At 36.2% G+C, this 19,511-nt stretch overlaps 1 protein-coding gene across 2 annotated transcripts in view; it reads right to left on the reverse strand.

Annotated features, from left to right (window-relative positions):
- The window catches only part of LOC111404042 (probable UDP-N-acetylglucosamine--peptide N-acetylglucosaminyltransferase SPINDLY), a 21,081-nt gene extending 4,724 nt beyond the window's left edge, over positions 1 to 16,357 (reverse strand). The window contains exons 1-13 of one of the 2 annotated variants that reach the window (XM_023032758.1): positions 16,122 to 16,249; positions 15,965 to 16,017; positions 12,322 to 12,734; positions 11,238 to 11,399; positions 10,966 to 11,141; positions 10,788 to 10,863; positions 4,726 to 4,854; positions 4,430 to 4,549; positions 4,276 to 4,344; positions 4,107 to 4,188; positions 3,622 to 3,716; positions 2,780 to 2,844; positions 285 to 483 (exon numbers count right to left, since the gene is read on the reverse strand). In XM_023032758.1, coding sequence (XP_022888526.1) covers positions 285 to 483; positions 2,780 to 2,844; positions 3,622 to 3,716; positions 4,107 to 4,188; positions 4,276 to 4,344; positions 4,430 to 4,549; positions 4,726 to 4,854; positions 10,788 to 10,863; positions 10,966 to 11,141; positions 11,238 to 11,399; positions 12,322 to 12,734; positions 15,965 to 15,968 — 1,590 coding nt within the window. In that variant the 5' untranslated portion in view covers positions 15,969 to 16,017; positions 16,122 to 16,249. Of the gene's footprint in view, positions 1 to 284; positions 484 to 2,779; positions 2,845 to 3,621; positions 3,717 to 4,106; positions 4,189 to 4,275; positions 4,345 to 4,429; positions 4,550 to 4,725; positions 4,855 to 10,787; positions 10,864 to 10,965; positions 11,142 to 11,237; positions 11,400 to 12,321; positions 12,735 to 15,964; positions 16,018 to 16,121 lie in introns of both variants that reach the window. The other variant, XM_023032757.1, reaches the window with a different exon arrangement.
- Between the last annotated feature and the right edge of the window lie 3,154 nt (positions 16,358 to 19,511).

The raw sequence follows: 19,511 nt of genomic DNA on the forward strand, positions 1-19,511 counted from the left end.
CCTCAAAAATGGCACATAAGAGGTACAATTCAGGGCATTTTATGATAGCCTCACAAGAGGAAAGATTCGAGGCATAAGCTTCATGTAGCTTTTTGAAACAAGTCCTGATTGGTTTAGATAAAAATTAGAAATTTAGTAGGTTCTCATAAAAGTTAATGGAATGTTTGGTTGAAAAGCCGTGGCTCCCATAAAATATGTGGTTTAAATTAATTTTTGACTTTGAATATGCGAAAAATGTGCACAACACATTTCGGATTAGAGAGGGGGCTGCTAGTTAATTATACCTTCAAAACTGCAGAATAAACAACCACCTTGTAATTTGCATAGTCGTGGTAGAAGAGTGGGGCTTCAATGAAATACGATACAGAATGAGTAAAATAGTCAGGCGACACATATCCAATAACAATAGGCCTCTCTGGATCTTTAGTGTTGTCCCATGATTTATACAGTGGAAATGACCTCATAAAGTGCCTACCCCAGTCCCTGCAATTGTATTTTTGAATCAGGTAACCTCAAAAATTTAAAATGCACATCATTCAAGTATCCACAAAATAGGAAAATATTTACTGTTGATTTCAAAAGACAAGGTTCCATGTGCGCGTGTGTAGGCAGGATTTCAAAAATAAAATATCGAATCAACAAACACGCCACTGAAACCAAAAAGTTGATCACATTTATCATCAAGATGTGCAAGAGACATTCTTACATAATCATCATGCCAAAAAAACCAAAATTTCAGTGGAGTAGTCACTTGTAAAAGAATCAACAAACACGACAATGAAATCAAGAGGTTGACCATATTAGTTGTCAATATATGGGTAAGTAACAATTAACTGTTGGATGTTTAGAGCCTAAAAGTTGGTTCGACCTTCGTGGCAAGTTCAACGGGGGTCTGGCAGGTGGTAGCCCCTGGCGTGGAGGTTAAGGAGAAATTATATGGATACTTTGGAAATTTGCACATGCTAGGTTGTCATAATATTTTCCTCCTATATAAAAGGTATTAAGATAAGCCTCCATACAGTGTGTCATAGTCAAGAGAAAAGAAAGAGAGTGAGCCCAAAGCACATTGTACTCTTCTTCGATATAGAACAATTCGACATCAATGCCTGGTGCAATGGCACGTTAAGGGCAAAGCACGCTATATCACGTGTTATTCTTGCTTTTGTTTCATGTTATTAATTGATCTTGGTAATACGAACTATTTGTTTAATCCATAACACTAACGATCATTATTCCAAAAAACTCTCCAGGGAAGAGTCAAGTTGCAAGATTTACGGTCCTTTCAAACCCATTCACTTTTTTCCCATTCTATTAAATGCATATCCAGATACCCCTGCATCATGTCTGGAAGCATTTCAGCAGGCATGTTGATGACACATAATTATGCCAACCAGCTAATATTTTAGAATCACCAGACTTCCCAAAGAAAAGCCTCTACCACCCTCACATCACTCTCTAGAATTTTATAATTTCCCAAGTTTTGACATTGTATATCTTCCTTTTCCCAGCAAAAGCCACTTATACTCTAGACTAATTAGTGAAGAAGGCATATTCGAATAAGGAATAAACACCAATAGATTATGCCCCTATTTGAGCCCCATTTTTCCATCAAAATACATTCTTCAACAGTGATTTGACACCATTTCAACCACACATTTTTCAATAAAATAATATCACATGCAAACCTAAAAAATTTTCCTTATTTTTTAACCACACATTCTCTATCATAACACTATTTCAAAATACATTTTTCTCGAAAAATGGGGCTCAAACAATCCCTATATGTAACATCAAATTTTGACATTTCAGCAACAACAAAAAGTTTTGACACAGCGCGCAGAGTGCAAAATGAGTAGGGAAGCAAAATTCATTTCAATTGGGTTCATTCAAGCAACACCGATCATAAACTTCCTTTGACTGAAAAGAAGTACTTTGACTGAAAAGAAGTTCTAACTACATAGATGTTCAATAATTTTAGTCTGACAAGTATTTCCATCACTCTCAGAACCTAGAACAGAGAATTTATTAACTACATAGATGTTCAATAATTTTAATCTGACGAGTATTTCCATCGCTCTCAGAACCTAGAACAGATTAAGAAAAGCATATCATGCATGTCAGTACCATTTTGTGTTATTTTTGTCCTAATACAATTTCAAAGACAAGCATAACCATAAGGTGATTTAAACACACGTTACAATATAAGAATATAAATAACTTCTAAAAATATAAATATAAAGATTATACACAAGAAACAAATTCCAAGGGAGAATGATGTTTTCTTCTTTTGTGGGGTGGGGTTGGGTGCTATAAATAAACTACTAGTTGTTGTCTATATAAGCTGATCAACAGCTTACTCATGGCGCAAGATTTATCTAGTCAATTCATTTATATGTAAGATATCATGCTCTCTTCTTGTAGTAAGTGCAGACAAAATGCTGTAGCATATCTGTGAACCTGTCTTCCCATTGATTTACATGATGAAATAATACTTGGCGTTCTTCAAGGTAGCAGGTCTTTCATTTTTATACTGGATATGCATTCCCGTCTTTCCCATTTCTAGTGTAGTATGCGAACCTCTAAGGTGGCAAGAAAAAGGGTGAGCAAAGAAGGAAAATAAAATAGCAGAATACAAATGGCATCTCTCTGTATATATGTAAACACATGCACATGCAGGATGAAAAACTAGATTTTGGGCACTCAAAAAGAGAAATTATTTCGCTTCCATGTGCATCTAATTAAAAAATATAAATTATACAAGCAGCCTAGAATAATAGACCTGTGTGCCTCATATAATTTGTCATCATTTCCCTCATTTATGTAGTTCATTGCAAGCAACCGATTCTGCAAATATGGTCAAACGAGCAAAACTTTCAGAATGTACTATTGAAGAAAATCATTAAAAAGAATGTAATTCAGATCCCAAAATACTGTAAGAATAAAGCCCGCAACTATAAAAACAAAATAGAAAAATAACAAAGACGACGTCCAAATACCCCTGCACAACCTATCCAGAGAACTGAAATTGCATGCCATTTGAAAAGACCCCACAAACCTAACAGAGACATAGAAACTATAATTCTCTAAACATGGTCATAAACTTTCATTTTGCTTAAGAACTCATACAAAATACTTTTGAAACCACTGAAAAGACCTTCAATTTCAACTAAAGCAATTGTGCTATGTTTTAGTTTGTCTCTTGGCTGTTCTTTCTAGATATGTTAAGGGAAAGGGGCTTGTAGAAACTGATAGTCAGACATTAAATAATGTGTTCCATTTTTTCAAAACTCAAAATATGTTCAATACCATGTTAGCAAAACATATCATTCGAATACAACTCAATATAGCTGCAATAGCACTTCCAGAAATGCTGTGAACTGGACATTTAGCCCCTTTCCAGTCCCAATTTTTTTCGAAACTCCAAACTTATTAACCATACATTTTATGAGACCCACAACTTTTATCAAAATCAAATAAAAATCTGATTTTTAGCCAAACCAAATAGGGCTTAATTTTAAATGGAAGGTAAGGGTTGAGAGAGCAGAGAGATCCACGAAAAAGAAATGCCTAAGGCTAAAAAGATGATCTAAACTCGACATTCACAAATTGAACAAGCAATACCTGGCCAGCATTGCGAGAATCGGGATCTATTTTAAGGCACTGTTCATATGCATCAATTGCCAAACCTATGTTCCCTGCATCTCTATAAAGAACCCCTAGAAATAATTAAAAAAAAAAAAAAAACCACAATATTACTGAAACAATATAGTCACCAAACAAAAAGGAATTTCCAACAGAAATTTCGAGGAGGGGATGCAATAGATGATCTAACACTTCAGGAAGCAAAAAATCTAAAAAGTGATTTTGATTATTGGTGTCTTTTCATCAATGCGGTAGCCTAAACTAATGAAAGGATTTGTTTATTTTGCATGGATGCTAACTTTAGAAGCACTAAATTTCATTGACATCATGCACTCCCTTAAAGGCGATAAAGTTCAGTATTGCCACTTAGGCAAAAGAAAATGGTGGACCAGAACACAAAGCCTTTCTCTTCATGCAGATAGGTAACTGTCAAGACACAAGGAGATGAAAGGATGGAGAGAGACCTAAATTATTATATGCTTCTGCATATGTAGGATTTGCAGCAATAGCCTTCTCTATCATGCTGGCAGCAGCATCCATTTTGCCCTGTGCACAGTCACAATGCTATGAATTTTACCAGCCGGGCATATGGTCTTTCAGGAAAGTTAATATGAAATACTATTGAAACAGAACCTGGACAGTGTAGACTACTCCAAGATTATTTAGTGACTGAGAGAAGTTAGGTTTGATTGATAAAGCCATCTGCAACGACGTAAATCAAATAAAGTAAAAAAACTGAAACATGTGTTTTGTTTTGTTTATAAAGACCCAGAGGCATCAAACTTGCCTGGTAACATTCTACTGCTCTGTCAAGGTTGTCCCGATCCTTATATATCACTCCTAAATTGTTACATGCCTCTGCACAGTGGGGATTGAAGTGGAAAGCAAGTTGGTAGAATACAACTGCCTGCAAAAGTAGGATGTTATTTACAAGAGGATAGCAAGGTACAGCAGCGTAATATACATGAAGAAGAAAACATAAGCAGATAAAGAATATCCTCCTAGTCCTGGAAGCATCTTATTACAAGATTTCCTATTACAGTTGGCAGTTTGCACGATGACATGATTTTTATCCCCAATTACCATTTCAAACTCCAGCATTTCTCCATAAGCAACCCCTAGATTGTACATGGCATCAGCATAGTGCCAATTATAATACAGGGCTTTCTTGTAATATGCCACACCTTGGTTGATGTCACCCTCCAATTTGACCTGCACAGAATCATCCCATGTCAATAACAGTGATCCAAGAGTGTGGTTATTTTTCATAAACCCTTCTAATAGAAGATCGTGATTAATGATATAAACTGGGTCAGTAATGTACGAGAATGCAGGAAAATACTGATTCACATATGATTTTGAAAATGTCCTTCAGGTTCCCAATTCTTATAAAATGAGGAACTGAATTAATTGCCCTGAGAAACCCAAAAGTTGTTCATTACAAACTTCACTTGTTGACGAAGACAAGCGCACAGATTCAAAAAAACAGTTTGTTGTACATATAGCTCATATAGAGTGGAACACAGACCCTAGATTAAATGGGCCGATGCCGGCGCGGAGTGAAAGGAGCGAAGCGACGGCATCGGCCTTGCGCGAGTTTAATTCATTGTCTGGTTGTTAGGGACGCTAAATGGGTTGGGGGTGCGGGGGCAACCCCCCCGCGGTACGGTACAGGGGTATTTTTTGTACGGGCCTTAAAGTTTTATATGGGCCCAGATTAGGGTTAGTATAAATAATATGTTGTAACCCTATTTTTCACAACTGAATAAAGAAATCTCCGCTTCGCTCTCGTGAACGTAGGCACATAGCCGAACCACGTAAAATTCTTGTGTTGATTTCCGTTTTTCATCTCTTTAATATTGCGCATAAAATCCAACAACTGGTATCAGAGCCAGGTTCAGATGGCGAGTTCTTCGATTGCAAAATTTGATGTGATGAAATTTGACGGGTCTGGGAACTTCGGATTATGGCAGCGAAGGGTGAAGGATTTGTTGGCGCAGCAAGGGATGATGAAGGCACTATCTGGGAAGAAACCAGAGGGTACGTCAGATGCCGATTGGGAAGAGCTCGAAGCGCGAGCAGTTGGTACAATTCGACTTCGTTTGGCGGACGAAATCATGTATCATGTCATGGACGTTGAGTCTCCGGCGGAGGTTTGGGAGAAATTGGAGAGTCGTTATATGTCAAAGTCTCTCACGAACAAACTGCATCTAAAGCAGCGGCTGTAGGGCTAAAGATGTTGGAGGGTACGGATCTGATTCAACATACCAATGCGTTCAATTAGATCATCAGCGATCTATTGAGGCTTGAAATCAAGTTTGATGATGAAGACAAGGCAATGATTTTGTTGTGCTCACTGCCTCCTTCGTACGACCATCTGGTGACCACGTTGACGTGGGGTAAAGAGACTCTCGAATTGGAGGAAGTCACATCAGCCCTGTTAGCCTACAACCAGCGAAAACTGCGTACTGGTGAAACTTCACAAGGTGAAGGGTTGATCGTAAAGGGCTACCAGGATCGTGGGAGAAGGAAGGACAGGGGTGTTCCTTTTAGAGGGAACACAAGATCAAAATCTAGAAATCAAAATAAGAAAAATGTGAAGTGCTACAAATGTCATCAGATGGGCCACTTTAAGAGAGACTGTCCTAATAAGAAGCAGAATGATGAAAGGAAAGGTGATGGGTCCTCAAACTCAGCTAGTGTTGCAGAAGGAGACTCGGATTCTGGAAATGGAGATATGTTATCAGTCTCTGCAGGTAATTCTGTAAAATTAAATGACTGTTGGGTACTTGATTCAGCCTGTTCATATCACATGTGTCCTCACCGGGATTGGTTTCGTTCATATCGTTCTGGAAATTTTGGATCTGTTCTGATGGGTAATGATGCATCATGTAAGATCATTGGAATGGGGTCCATAAAATTTAAAATGTTCGATGGTGTGATAAGGACCTTGGAAAATGTTAGGCATGTACCTGATTTGAAAAAGAATCTAATTTCTTTAGGCACTTTAAACACAAACGATTACTCTTATAAGTCAGAGTGTGGGGCTCTAACAGTGAAAAAAGGGGCTATGATTGTGATGAAGGGTTAGAAATTAATAGGGAATATCTACAAACTACTCGGAGATACAGTTGTAGGTGGAGTTGCTACAGCAGAATCAGAGTCAGATGACACTCTTCTATGGCATATGCGACTGGGGCATATAGGAGAACGTGGCATGGTTGAGCTTCACAAGAGAAATTTGTTGAAGGGGATAAAATCATGCAAGTTGAATTTCTGCAAGTTCTGTGTACTTGGAAAACAGTCCAGAGTACAGTTCAAGATGGGAAAGCACAAGACAGAGGGAATTCTTGATTATGTGCACTCAGATGTTTGGGGATCAGTGAGGGAGTTGTCCAAAGGTGGATCTCAATACTTTATTACTTTCATTGATGACTTCTCTAGAAAAGTTTAGGTATATTTCATGAAGCACAAGTCTGAAGCCTTTGCCAAGTTCAAACTATGGAAAGCAAAAGTAGAGAACCAAATGGGCAGAAAAATTAAGTATCTGAGAACAGATAACGGCACAGAGTATACAGATTCACAATTTCTGAGATTTTGTGAGGAGCATGGTATTCAGCGGCACTATACAGTTCGCAAGACACTGCAACAGAATAGTGTTGCGGAAAGGATGAACAGAACAATTGCAGAACGGGCAAGATGTTTGAGGCTGAATGCAGGGCTCTCGAAGAGTTTTTGGGCAGAGGCAGTGAACATGGCATGTTATGTCATAAATAGATCACCACGAGCAGCACTAGATGGGAAAGTTGCAGAGGAAGTTTGGACAGGTAATGAAGTTGATTATTCTGAATTGAGAGTCTTTGGTTGTCCGGCATATGTGCATGTATCTAGTGATCAGCGATCCAAACTTGATCCGAAATCAAGAAAATGCATTTTTCTGGGCTATATTAAAAGTGTAAAGGGATACAAGTTTTGAGATCCAGAGGCAAGGAAGATGGTGATAAGTAGGGATGCAGTATTTGATGAAGCATGATAGATCACCACGAGCAGCACTAGATGGGAAAGTTGCAGAGGAAGTTTGGACAGGTAATGAATTGAGAGTCTTTGGTTGTCCGGCATATGTGCATGTATCTAGTGATCAGCGATCCAAACTTGATCCGAAATCAAGAAAATGCATTTTTCTGGGCTATGTTAAAAGTGTAAAGGGATACAAGTTTTGAGATCCAGAGGCAAGGAAGATGGTGATAAGTAGGGATGCAGTATTTGATGAAGCATTCATGCTTAAAGCTTCTACAGATAAAGAGAAGCTAAATTTAGACGATGGCAGAGGTAAGAGCCAAGTGGTGCAAGTAGAGCTAGACAATATAAACAGAGAAATTAATGCTCATGGAGCAGATAGTTCTGGGTCAGAGGTGGAGCAGTATCATAGTGTTGCCTTAGATAGACCACATCGCACTACCAAACCACCAGCAAAGTATGAATTCGAGGATTCGGTTTCTTATGCACTCATTACCAGCAATAGCGATCCTATAACTTTTCAGGATACCATTGGTAGTCTGGAGAAAGGTAAATGGATAGAGGCTATGACGGAGGAAATTGAGTCACTGCATAAAAATGATACTTGGGATTTGGTGGAGCTTCCATCGCACTACCAAACCACCAGCAAAGTATGAATTCGAGGATTCGGTTTCTTATGCACTCATTACCAGCAATAGCGATCCTATAACTTTTCAGGATACCATTGGTAGTCAGGAGAAAGGTAAATGGATAGAGGCTATGACGGAGGAAATTGAGTCACTGCATAAAAATGATACTTGGGATTTGGTGGAGCTTCCAAAGGGGAAGAAACAGATAGGGTGTAAGTGGGTGTATAGAAAGAAAGAAGCAATATCAGAAAAGGAAGGAGAAAGATACAAGGCTCGGTTAGTAGCAAAGAGATACTCACAGAGGAAGGGAGTAGAATATGAGCTTGCTCGGTAAGGATTTTAATAATTGATTTTTTGATCGTTAGGGATAAAGTGGGTCCTACCGGTGAGAGAAGAATTCAAAAATGACGACGAAAATAGTAAAATAACGGTCAAAAAATTGATTTTAATTTGCTTTTAATCCAAAACAAACAAGCACTATGATGAAATTTTATCTTCGGTCGTCAAACTTCCATCAAGATTGTCTTGGCAATGGTGGCTAGTTTTGATTTGGAATTAGAACAGCTGAATGTGAAGACTACTTTCCTTCATGATGATTTGGATGAGCAAATTTTCATGGAGCAACCAGAGGGGTTCTTGGAACTTGGAACAGACAATCTTGTGTGTAAATTGAAGAAATCTTTATTTGGGTTTAAGCAGTCTCCTCGGCAATTGTGCAAGAAGTTCGAGTCTCATATGATTCAGATTGGCTACAATCACTGTGAGTATGATTGTTGTGTTTACTACAGAATTCTTGAGGATGATTCATATATTTTCTTAATGTTGTATGTGGATGACACACTAATTACTGTTAAGAACATAAATGAGGTAGACAGATTGAAATCTTTGTTAAGCAGTAAGTTTGATATGAAAGACTTGGGACCGGCTAAGAAAATTTTTGGCATGGAGATCAACAGAGATGGAAAGCCAGAAAATTATGGGTGTCTCAGAAAAACTATTTGAAGAAAGTGTTAGAGAGGTTTAGCATGTCAGATGCAATATCAGTTGTCACACCACTTGCAAATCACTTCAGATTGTCTAATAATCAGTGCCCAAAGAGTGAAGAAGATGTTGCAGAGATGTCAAAGGTACCTTATGCCAGCGCAGTTGGATGTTTGATGTATGCAATGGTGTGTACCAGACCAGATTTAGCACATGCAGTCAGTGTGGTTAGTAAGTATATGGCTAATCCTGGTAGAGAGCATTGGAGAGCTGTAAAGTGGATTTTTAGGTACTTGAAAGGTACAATGGAGTGCGGGATCATGTTTGAGAGACAACATGGTGATATTTTAGTTCAAGGATATGTAGATGCAGATTATGCAGGGGATTTGGATGACAGAAGGTCCCATACAGGCTATGTTTTCACACTCGCAGGTGGGCCCATATGTTGGAGGTCAATGGTGCAATCACTTGTGGCATTATCTACAACTGAAGCAGAATACATGGCGGCAACTGAGGCAGCCAAGGAATTATTGTGGTTGAAAGGGCTTGTCAGGGAGCTTGGAATCAAGCAAGATGGAATAAAGCTGTATTGTGATAGTCAGAGTGCCATCTTCCTAGCAAAGAATCAGATTTATCATGCAAGAACCAAACACATTGACGTGAGATTTCATAAGATAAGAGAGTTGGTTACTTCAGGAGAGCTGTTGTTAGAGAAGGTGTATACCTCAGAAAATGCAGCAGACATGATGACAAAGCCAATCACAATGGATAAATTCAAGCATTGCTTGAACTTGATTAACATCTCTAGCTGCTAGAGAAGATGTGTCCCAACCCATTGGTCCTAGATAGTGTGATTTTTTCCAGGTTATGTTTTTTTTTTCTCCTAAGGGGTGAATATTCGCCAAGGTGGAGATTGTTGTACATGTGGCTCATATAGAGTGGAACACAGGCCCTGGATCAAATGGGCCGATGCCGGCGTGGAGCGGAGTGGAGTGAGAGGAGAGGAGCGACGGTATCGGCCTTGCGCGGGTTTAATTCATTGTCTGGTTGTTAGGGACGCTAAATGGGTTGGGGGTGCGGGGGCAACGCCCCCGCAGTACGATACAGGGGTATTTTCTGTACGGGCCTTAACGTTTTATATGGACCCAGATTAGGATTAGTATAAATAATATGTTGTAACCCTATTTTTCACAAAGGAATAAAAAAATCTCCGCTTTGCTCTCGTGGACGTAGGCACATCGCCGAACCACGTAAAATTCTTGTGTTGATTTTCGTTTTTCATCTCTTTAATATTGCGCATAAAATCCAACACAGTTACAGCAACATAAGGCGTGCATTTACAATTGCAAAAGTTAAGGGCTTCTATATTTTCAGAAAAATGAAAATAAAAGGCAATTGCTGTGGGATAAAAGAGGGTGTGAAGATATACTAAATGAACACATCCGATTCTAGTAATAATAAAGTATCTACTTTGGTTTACTAAAATGTAAATGAGCTGGAAATATCCATGTACAAAACCTTTGTCCCTAAATCAGTCAAAGCAATTGCCATGTTATTTTTTGCAATCTCGAAGTTTGAAGAGACAGCAAGACACCTGTATATACAAATAAGAAAATAGTCAAAATGAGGAAACTCTTCCTACGATTATATTCAGGGAAAAAAAAATAATGAAGATGAGGAATTATAAGCTGGGAACCTCTCATAACAGGCAATTGCAGATTCCAAATCCCCACGATTTTTATAGATAACGCCCATGTTGCAATATGCTTCAGCATACATGGGTCTCTCTATTGCAGCTTTCTCATAGCAGTTTAGGGCAGTGTCATATTGCATCATTTCAGAATAGACAACGCCAAGGTTGTAATAAGCAGGCTGCAATAGCAACCATCATATCAAATTTCAATGCCTGAATAGCAAAATCAAAGTGACTGGAATCCCAAAAAAGGAAGCAGAGAAACGTGAAACTACAGCATAGTGTGGGTCGATTTTGACAGCTTCATAGTACTTCTGAATACCATCCTGAGTGCTACCAGCAAGCTTTAAGCTGGTTCCAAGATCTGTTAATACGATTGCCAAACATTCAGCTGCTAGTTTATAAGAAGGATCAGCCTTTAGAGCTTTCTGATACATCTGCATTAATAGAAATTCAATAAACATGAATAATGACTAACGGAAAGTCATACAGCAAAATGGACAACTGGATACCCCTATCAACAATTCAAATTTCAAAGTGCCAAGTAAGCTCTAAATGCTAAATCAGTGGCACAAGGCTTGTTACGGATGAATACCTATTACTACAGCATTCAGGAGTTCCCGAAATAAACCCCAAAGGGAATAGCAAATTACAAATGTAGAGAGACAGTTCTACCAAATATAAGTCATCATTTATTGGTACCAATCCCAAGCATAAGATATATTTTAATATTGGAGGAATACTCATAATTTTTGTATTCCTAAAAGATATATCAGAAGAATGTTATGTTTTGTTTACCATAGATGCATGAAGAGTGTGAGAAACACACTCTCGAAATTTACTACAATAAAGCTCGCATCACCCAGGAGAAGGAGAGTGCTTAGGGCTGATCAAAACAGGTATATCGTCCTAAAGGTCCAAAGAGATGTAAGGACCAAGATAAGTGTATGATTTTTATAGGTTTGGTTGCCCACAAAAAGATAATAACTTCAAGACAGAGAAGAAGTGAAGAAACACAATAGAACAGGAAAATTGCATCAAGTATCAATCTACACTTCCAACTTAGACATTACAAATTTGTAAATAGAACATTACTTACCCTTTCTTATTACACAAGCTCTAAGTCTATATCAAATCACCCTTTCTTACTACACAAGCACTAAGGCTGTACCGCTTGGTCAAAAATTTGTTTTGAATACTTCAGAAAAAAAAAAATTCATTCTAGCGCTAAAAGAACTTATAAATATTGACTAAACAAGTTCAGGATATGATATAAAAATAATATTGCGAAACCAATTACATCAGAGATGCACCATCTTATTTTAAGTTGGAGCAGTTACGTCAACACCACATCCTTACCTCAGCAGCCTCCACTAGTTGACCCTCATCTTTATACAAGATACCACAGTGCGTAAGCGCACCTGCGTTTTGTGGTTCCAGTCGAATAGCTTCTGAAAAACTATCACATGCAAGCCTCTTCAAGTGCTGCATCTGTAGACAAATCCCTTTCCCAATGTAGGCATCAACATTTTCACTATTCTCCTCCAACACACTCTCATAGACAGCAAGCGCATCCATGAATTTATTCCTGGAGCGGAGAATGTTGGCATAGGATAAAGCATCTTTCCCTTCAAACCTCTTCTTAGGTAGACTAATGCCTAGAGAGCTTCTGCTGCCAGAAGAAGGTTTCCCTTCTGTCGAGATGACATGGTCATCAGTTGAGTCATTTCCTTTTTCATTGCCAACATCATTTTCTGTCCAAGCCATGTGAACTAATGTGCCAAAAAAAAAAAAAAAATCCTGAGATGGGACAATAAATGGTAAGAACAGAAAAAGAAACAATTTTTTTATAACAGACTATTTTCCATAGTTCCAAATCATCAATGGTTTCTTCAGACATCAAAAAGTATCCTTCCATTAACAAGAACAATATCTGGAATCCATGGAAAAATAAAGTTCGTCCAACTAGTTCTGCATCAACTGAATTTCCGCTCTCTTCCCAACACCATCAATTATCCAATCTTAGCGTTATTTTGAGGGGTAAAAAATTAATTGTGAAATATTAAAAAACAGTAAACTTACATTATATACGTTGAAATGCTAATTACTCAATACAAGCCAATGCTGGAAATGTACTGTTGGAAAACAGCTTTGAGATAGCTGGAACTCATGGCCCTTTTTGTTCAATTTAGGGGTAAACAAGATTACGCAATTGGCTAAATTAGATCATGGGGTTAATTATGGGTCTCAGGAGCGTCAAAAGTAACCAAAGAACTATCAATTGTGGAACTAGAGGACCCTTTGGTATCTTAGAAGGGTTCTGAACTTAATGTAACACTTCTCACTTATTAACCAAACAACATTCTACAAATTCAGGACCATACAGTGTGGTATAATGGTTAAATACTATCTTATAATTAGCAATTTTACCAAATAAACCTGCACCAAGTATTTACTCACAAAGTACCCAAAAGATATAAGAAAAAGAAAACTATGGTATAATGGTTAAATACTCTCTTATAATTACCAGTTTTACCAAATATAAACATGCACCAAAAATTTACTCACATAGTACCCAAAAGAAATAAGAAAAAGAAAACTAATATCTTTAGAAACTTCAGCAATGATATTCAAAATCTGTCCCAATCTGCAGGGAGTTTGTGTTTTATTCTGTTAGGGTGTCCCTATTATTCACAATTGCATTGGAACTGGGGTGTAGTAATAAGTAGAAAGATGGTATGGTTTTAGCTGGTGAGATAAGAAATGAAAATCATCATGATGTTTAATCTTGGAATAATACTCTAGACTCTCTAAGGCCACATTTAGCACCTCGGATAAGGTTATATAGGAAATTTAGTATAAAATTATAATAAATATTAGTATTAATAAATAAATGGTATTAAGTTGTATAGCTTTCTTTATATTTTTCATTCAAAAGATAGTTATTTGTACTATCATCTGTATAACGTAATATGGAGGTTGAGGGTGAGTTTAGGCCGAATAAGGGTGATATAGTTAATGACATTCTTTGAATGAAAAGTTAATGGACAATATCCACCGTAATACCATCTACTTATTAATATCCATTATAATTTTATATTAAATTCCTCACTGCCTTATCCAATGTGCCAAACGTAGCTTAATGGTTTTCAAATCAAGGCAAACTAAGATTGATTACAAGCAATGTCATTTTAACCATGCTAGAAATAAGTAAGATCATGGAGCCAAACCAAAGATTTCTTTACACAACGAAAAGGAAATAAAAGATGCAATACAAAAGATTGTAGTGTTCTAAACTTTGTAGGTTCAATTACGTGTAGAGAATGACCAGTTAAACATGATAAAATGCATAAAAGTAGAATAGGCTAGACAAAAAGTAGTCCGGAACTTTTCCGTGAGAAGAAAAAGTTTTAAAAGATCAATAACTTAACTATAAAATCTGCTATGTTATATACTTTATACCAGTGAGAACTGGACCATGAAGGATTAATCTGTAAGTTGACCACACCAAGATTCTTTTTTTTGCTTTTTTTTTTTTTTTTTTTTTTTTTTTGGCAATTGAAACAAATTCTATCCCCAATTGTAACAAATTTTATCCCTTTAATTGTCAACTTTCATGAAAAACAAAGTTAAACGAACACCAAAAGATTCAAAATTTCAATATTTTTTAGGTGGAAAATTATAACAATCAGACATATTTAATTGACAATTCTTAGTAAAAAAGTTCTAGGCAATTCAATTCCCTAAAATTCGTTTTCTTTCCACCCAATTTCCATTCTTGTAATCAAACGGATCCTAAGAGTTCGTTTGATTGCCGATATTTTTCATGAAAAATGTCATTTTTCGCCCAAATTTCTACTTTTGTACGATTTGATTAATATTTTTTCATAGAAAATATTGTCCTACTTTTGGTCACGTGACTATATTTTCCTTGAAAACAAGGAAAATATTTCTTCCCCTCTCTCTCTCTCTCTCTCATCTATCCCCTCTCTCTCATCTACCTTTTTCAAGGAAAATATTTCTTCAAGAGAGTATATTTTTATTTTTCAGGTAATTCGCTCTCTTTCTCTCTCATCTATCCCCTCTCTCCCATTTACCTTTTTCAAGGAAAGTATTTCTTCAAGAGAGTATTTTTTTCCAAGTAATTCGCTCTCTCTCTCTTTCTCTCTCATCTATCCCCTCTCACCCATCTACCTTTTTCAAGGAAAATATTTCTTCAAGAGAGTATATTTTTATTTTCAGGTATTTTTCTCTCTTTCTTTCTCATCTATCCTCTCTCTCCCATCTACCTACCAATAAAAAAATAGATATGTATAAAAAAATTTATATTGAAAATAAACCAATCAAACACATTTTATTGACAATTTCCTTATAAATAACTTATAGGCAATTCCGAGAATTTAGGATGCGTTTGATTACCAATATTTTTCATGGAAAATATGTTTTTTCTATCCAAATTCCTACTTTCATGTTGTTTGATTGACATTTTTCCGTGAAAAACATTTTCCTACTTTTAGTCACATGATCATATTTTCCTCAAAATCAAGGAATTTTTTTTTTTAAAGAGAATAGGATTTTATTTTCCGAGAAATGCTCTCTCTTTCTCTCTCTCATCTATCCACTCTCTCACATCTACCCACCAATTAAAAAATGGATAAGTATAATATTTTTTAGGTTGAAAATTAAATCAATCAAACAAATTGAATTGACAATTTCTATTCAAATAAGTCTTTACATGCAAATTACATGCTTGCAATCAAATGCACCCTTATTTTTATTTTCTTTCCATGTAAATTCCACACTCACAATCTAACACACCCTAAACGAAAATGTCGTTCACAAGACTGATGCACTAAACTTACAAACACTACCACTAATTCAGCCAGAAATTATCCTAAAAACTTAATTCATTTGACATTCATAGAAACCACCGATTCAGAAAATTGGGAATAAAGCTTAATTCTACATAGCGTGTAACTATGCGATTAGAGTGATTGCAAACCCATGTTTCACAAAAGCGCCAGTCATGCATCTTTCGAAAGCAACTTGTTGTAGCTGAAAACATACAAATCTACATAATTAACCAATTTGATCGATAATACAAAAAAAAAAAGTAAATATGGGGCAAAAAGAAAACAGAGAAGTGACGCGGAGCTTACTTCGTAAGCATTCCAAAGCTTTCACACAGTAGCGCGTGTAAGAGATATACGTGCCAGTGTGTTTGGGGGCTCTATGCGGCAACACTGAGATTTTGATGTCTCGGAAGCTTCGGAGCCCCTGGAATTCGTCCCTTTGCGTGGATGCCACCATACATTGTCATGGACTTGCTCGTTGGCCCTCTGTATCAATATATTTGCTGAAATGCCACTTGCAAAGTGTCGCAGGATCACAGCCGCGGACGGGCTTAAGGTGGACTACAACGTGTTTGGCTTTGCTTATAAGTCAGGAAAAGTTTGCTTCTCTATATTTATTGAGCTATGCTACAATAAAAAAGGGGGTTACAAAATCAAATCTATATCAATCATTTTAAAAACAGATTTTTAAATCATTTGAAATCAAGGGTCCAAATTTTGTCAACACACTTTGATACTCCATTTTTGTACAACAACTTTGTAGGAGTAGAATTATTCATATTTATTCCATTAATAGAAATTTCAAAATTATTTTTTCAGAAAAATAAGTAAAATAGGAAAAAAGTTTATTAAACGTGTGGTTGAAAAAATTGAGTGGACGTTCCATTAAATATGTATTTAATCCGTATCAAACAGGAGTTGAGACTTTTTTATGTTTGTGAGTCCCATTTTTCCATTTGGTGATGGGTGATGTTTTAATTAGGAGACGGATAAGAGTGTTGGGCCAACAAATGTGGACTCCTAGCTAGCAATGTTGCCCTTCTTGACCCATCAACTCACCAATGGAAGAGGAAAAAATGATCGATTGAAGTAGATTAATATTATTTAACATTACTAGTACTAGGGTCAACACTAATTTAGGTGGCATTATGTGATTGACTTGATTAAAAGTGAAACTACGTAAATAATTTAATGGTGTCTTTCATTTAATGCCACCTAAACTAATGTAAGGATGGCCAAAAAATTCATTAAATCCGATATCCGCAGACCACTAAATTAGGTAATCGAGGAAGGAAGAGGTGGGGAACGTTGACCCGAGATGGGTACGGGTATCAAGTTCCTCGGCCCGCCCCGTCCCGTTTGAATTATAGTGTTTAACTTTTAAAATAGGTAACACCACTTAAATCCTCAATTTAACAATCACATTTCAAAACTAACAAACTTCTAAAAAAAATTCAAAAATCAAGTGACAATTAAATTTATTAAATATTTAATTACAATATAGTATAATTAATTTACTTACCCCACACCACATCTAATCCACACACCCTTCACATCAAACCCTTCTCTTTCTCTCTCTACGCTACCCTACCTTTGACGATGGCCCCGGTAACAATTTCGACGATCGCTCCACGAAAATTCCGATGAGTATTTCGATGACCTCCCGACAACCGTTTCAAAATTCCGATGACCGCTCACATTTTCAGTAACTACTTTTTTTTTTTGGATAATGACATGTGACCAGTTTCATTAGATCAGTGACCAGCGCACATTGTGATATGTGACAAGTTCTATTGAATCTGTGACCTAATCAAGTGGGGTGAATATGCATATGATCAATTTTAAAAATAAAAATAAAATTTGAAATTTCAAAAACCCAAATACTATTAAAATTTTAGTTATGAAATAATTAATAAAAAAATTTGTTATTAAATTCACAATTTTTTTTTTCCTTTTTCCGGGGTAATAACCTATAACATGTGTACATTGTGACATATAAAATATGATTTTTAACCTGCGATTTGTTACCCCGTAACTCGTAACATAAAATGTGACATATACATTTGATTTATGACTTTTACAAAACGACATGTGACCCGTTAGTAATTATTTGTGACCCATTTATACTGATTTGTGACTTATATGAAATGACTGTGACTTGTGAACTCAAACCTATAACCAATGAACTATGACCTTAACGGCGAATAATGACCCATAACGTATGAACTGTGATCTTATGTGTTCACGACCAAATTTGTCTTTAATGTGATTGTCTATGACCATATTAATCTAATTTGTGACTATATGTAACCAAGTCATACACGATCACAGTTAACACAAATCTGATCACAAGCAGTTACAATGAAGATAAATTTGGTCATTCACTATCATTGCCAACACTGGCAACCAAACGTACACCATCTCACCAAAACCACATGTGCTACCAGCTACGAAACCCATATGAGATTGATTCACAACCCAAGAAAGACAATAAATCAAAATTTTGAATTTAATTCAAAAATATTGAACCAAGTAACCAAGACAATCGCCGACAATATGTTGACCCCTTGATAGTAAGACTTACAAATCCTACTCGAATTGTTTTGTATACTAAAGAAATAATTCTTGAAAAATTCAAAATTTGTTCAATGAAAAACAAGAAATTGAAATTAAAATATGTTCAAAAATTAATCTCTAGATTGATATGAATGAATGTTTTTTTACATTGTAAATAATGAATCATATATATAGGAAACTCATAAAACTCTATTCTAAATGGAATTAAAATCTAAAGAATAGAAAAATTAGCATAAAAATAGAGTTTTAACTAAAATAAAAGATTTTGCAAAAATTAAAAAATTCACGTTCGGGGTTGAACTATGTGATCGCATAGTTGTTTTCTATACGGTTGTAATACCCTGAACTTCACGTTCTACATTTGGCCAATATGATTCATGCATTCCATGCTAATTACATTGTCATTTACATCAATTCCCTAATTGCATTCTCTTAAAAACATGTGTTTGATCATCGAGGCTTTAAAATCTTTATATAGTAATGATCTTTGACTCCTTGACCTAAGTAGTGAATTTCACATTGAGCTATGATAGAAAATTAGGTTAACTAAATGTTGAAGATTAGCTTGGTAAGTAATGAAAATCGAAAAGGTCAGAAATTAGTATCGACAAAGGTTCAAACTTTCCATTCGGTAGATCGAGGTCATCTTAAACCCTAGATAGGTAATTGACACATTTGGAAAGTGTGGTATAATCACAACGCAATAATATATGTCTCATATGACGTTATAAATATTGAGGTGTGAATTGTTGAAATCGGTTGAGAATCGGGTGTCAATCGGGTAATAAATTAAATGAACAATTAAGAAATTAACTCTATAAAATACTTTGGGATCTTAGGACAGGTGAAAGGGATTGTAAGCATGTCAAAATAAGCCAAGGATACTTGATTCGTAGCTGCAACGATAGATATAAAATCAGATTTTTGCTACAATTGACCACCTCTTGCTTGTACACCTCGTGCTTGGAATGTTTGTCATTTTAACACTCAATTTCTTCAACCTTAAGGTATCAATCTCATACATACTCCCTAAACACTTAATATAGGATAGATATATATCTTAAAAGTCACAAATGAATCCAAATATAATGGCTGAAAGTCAAGTATTGCTGCCATGAA

Source organism: Olea europaea, chromosome 11, assembly GCF_002742605.1.
Source record: "Olea europaea var. sylvestris chromosome 11, O_europaea_v1, whole genome shotgun sequence".
NCBI classification, from domain to species: domain Eukaryota; kingdom Viridiplantae; phylum Streptophyta; class Magnoliopsida; order Lamiales; family Oleaceae; genus Olea; species Olea europaea.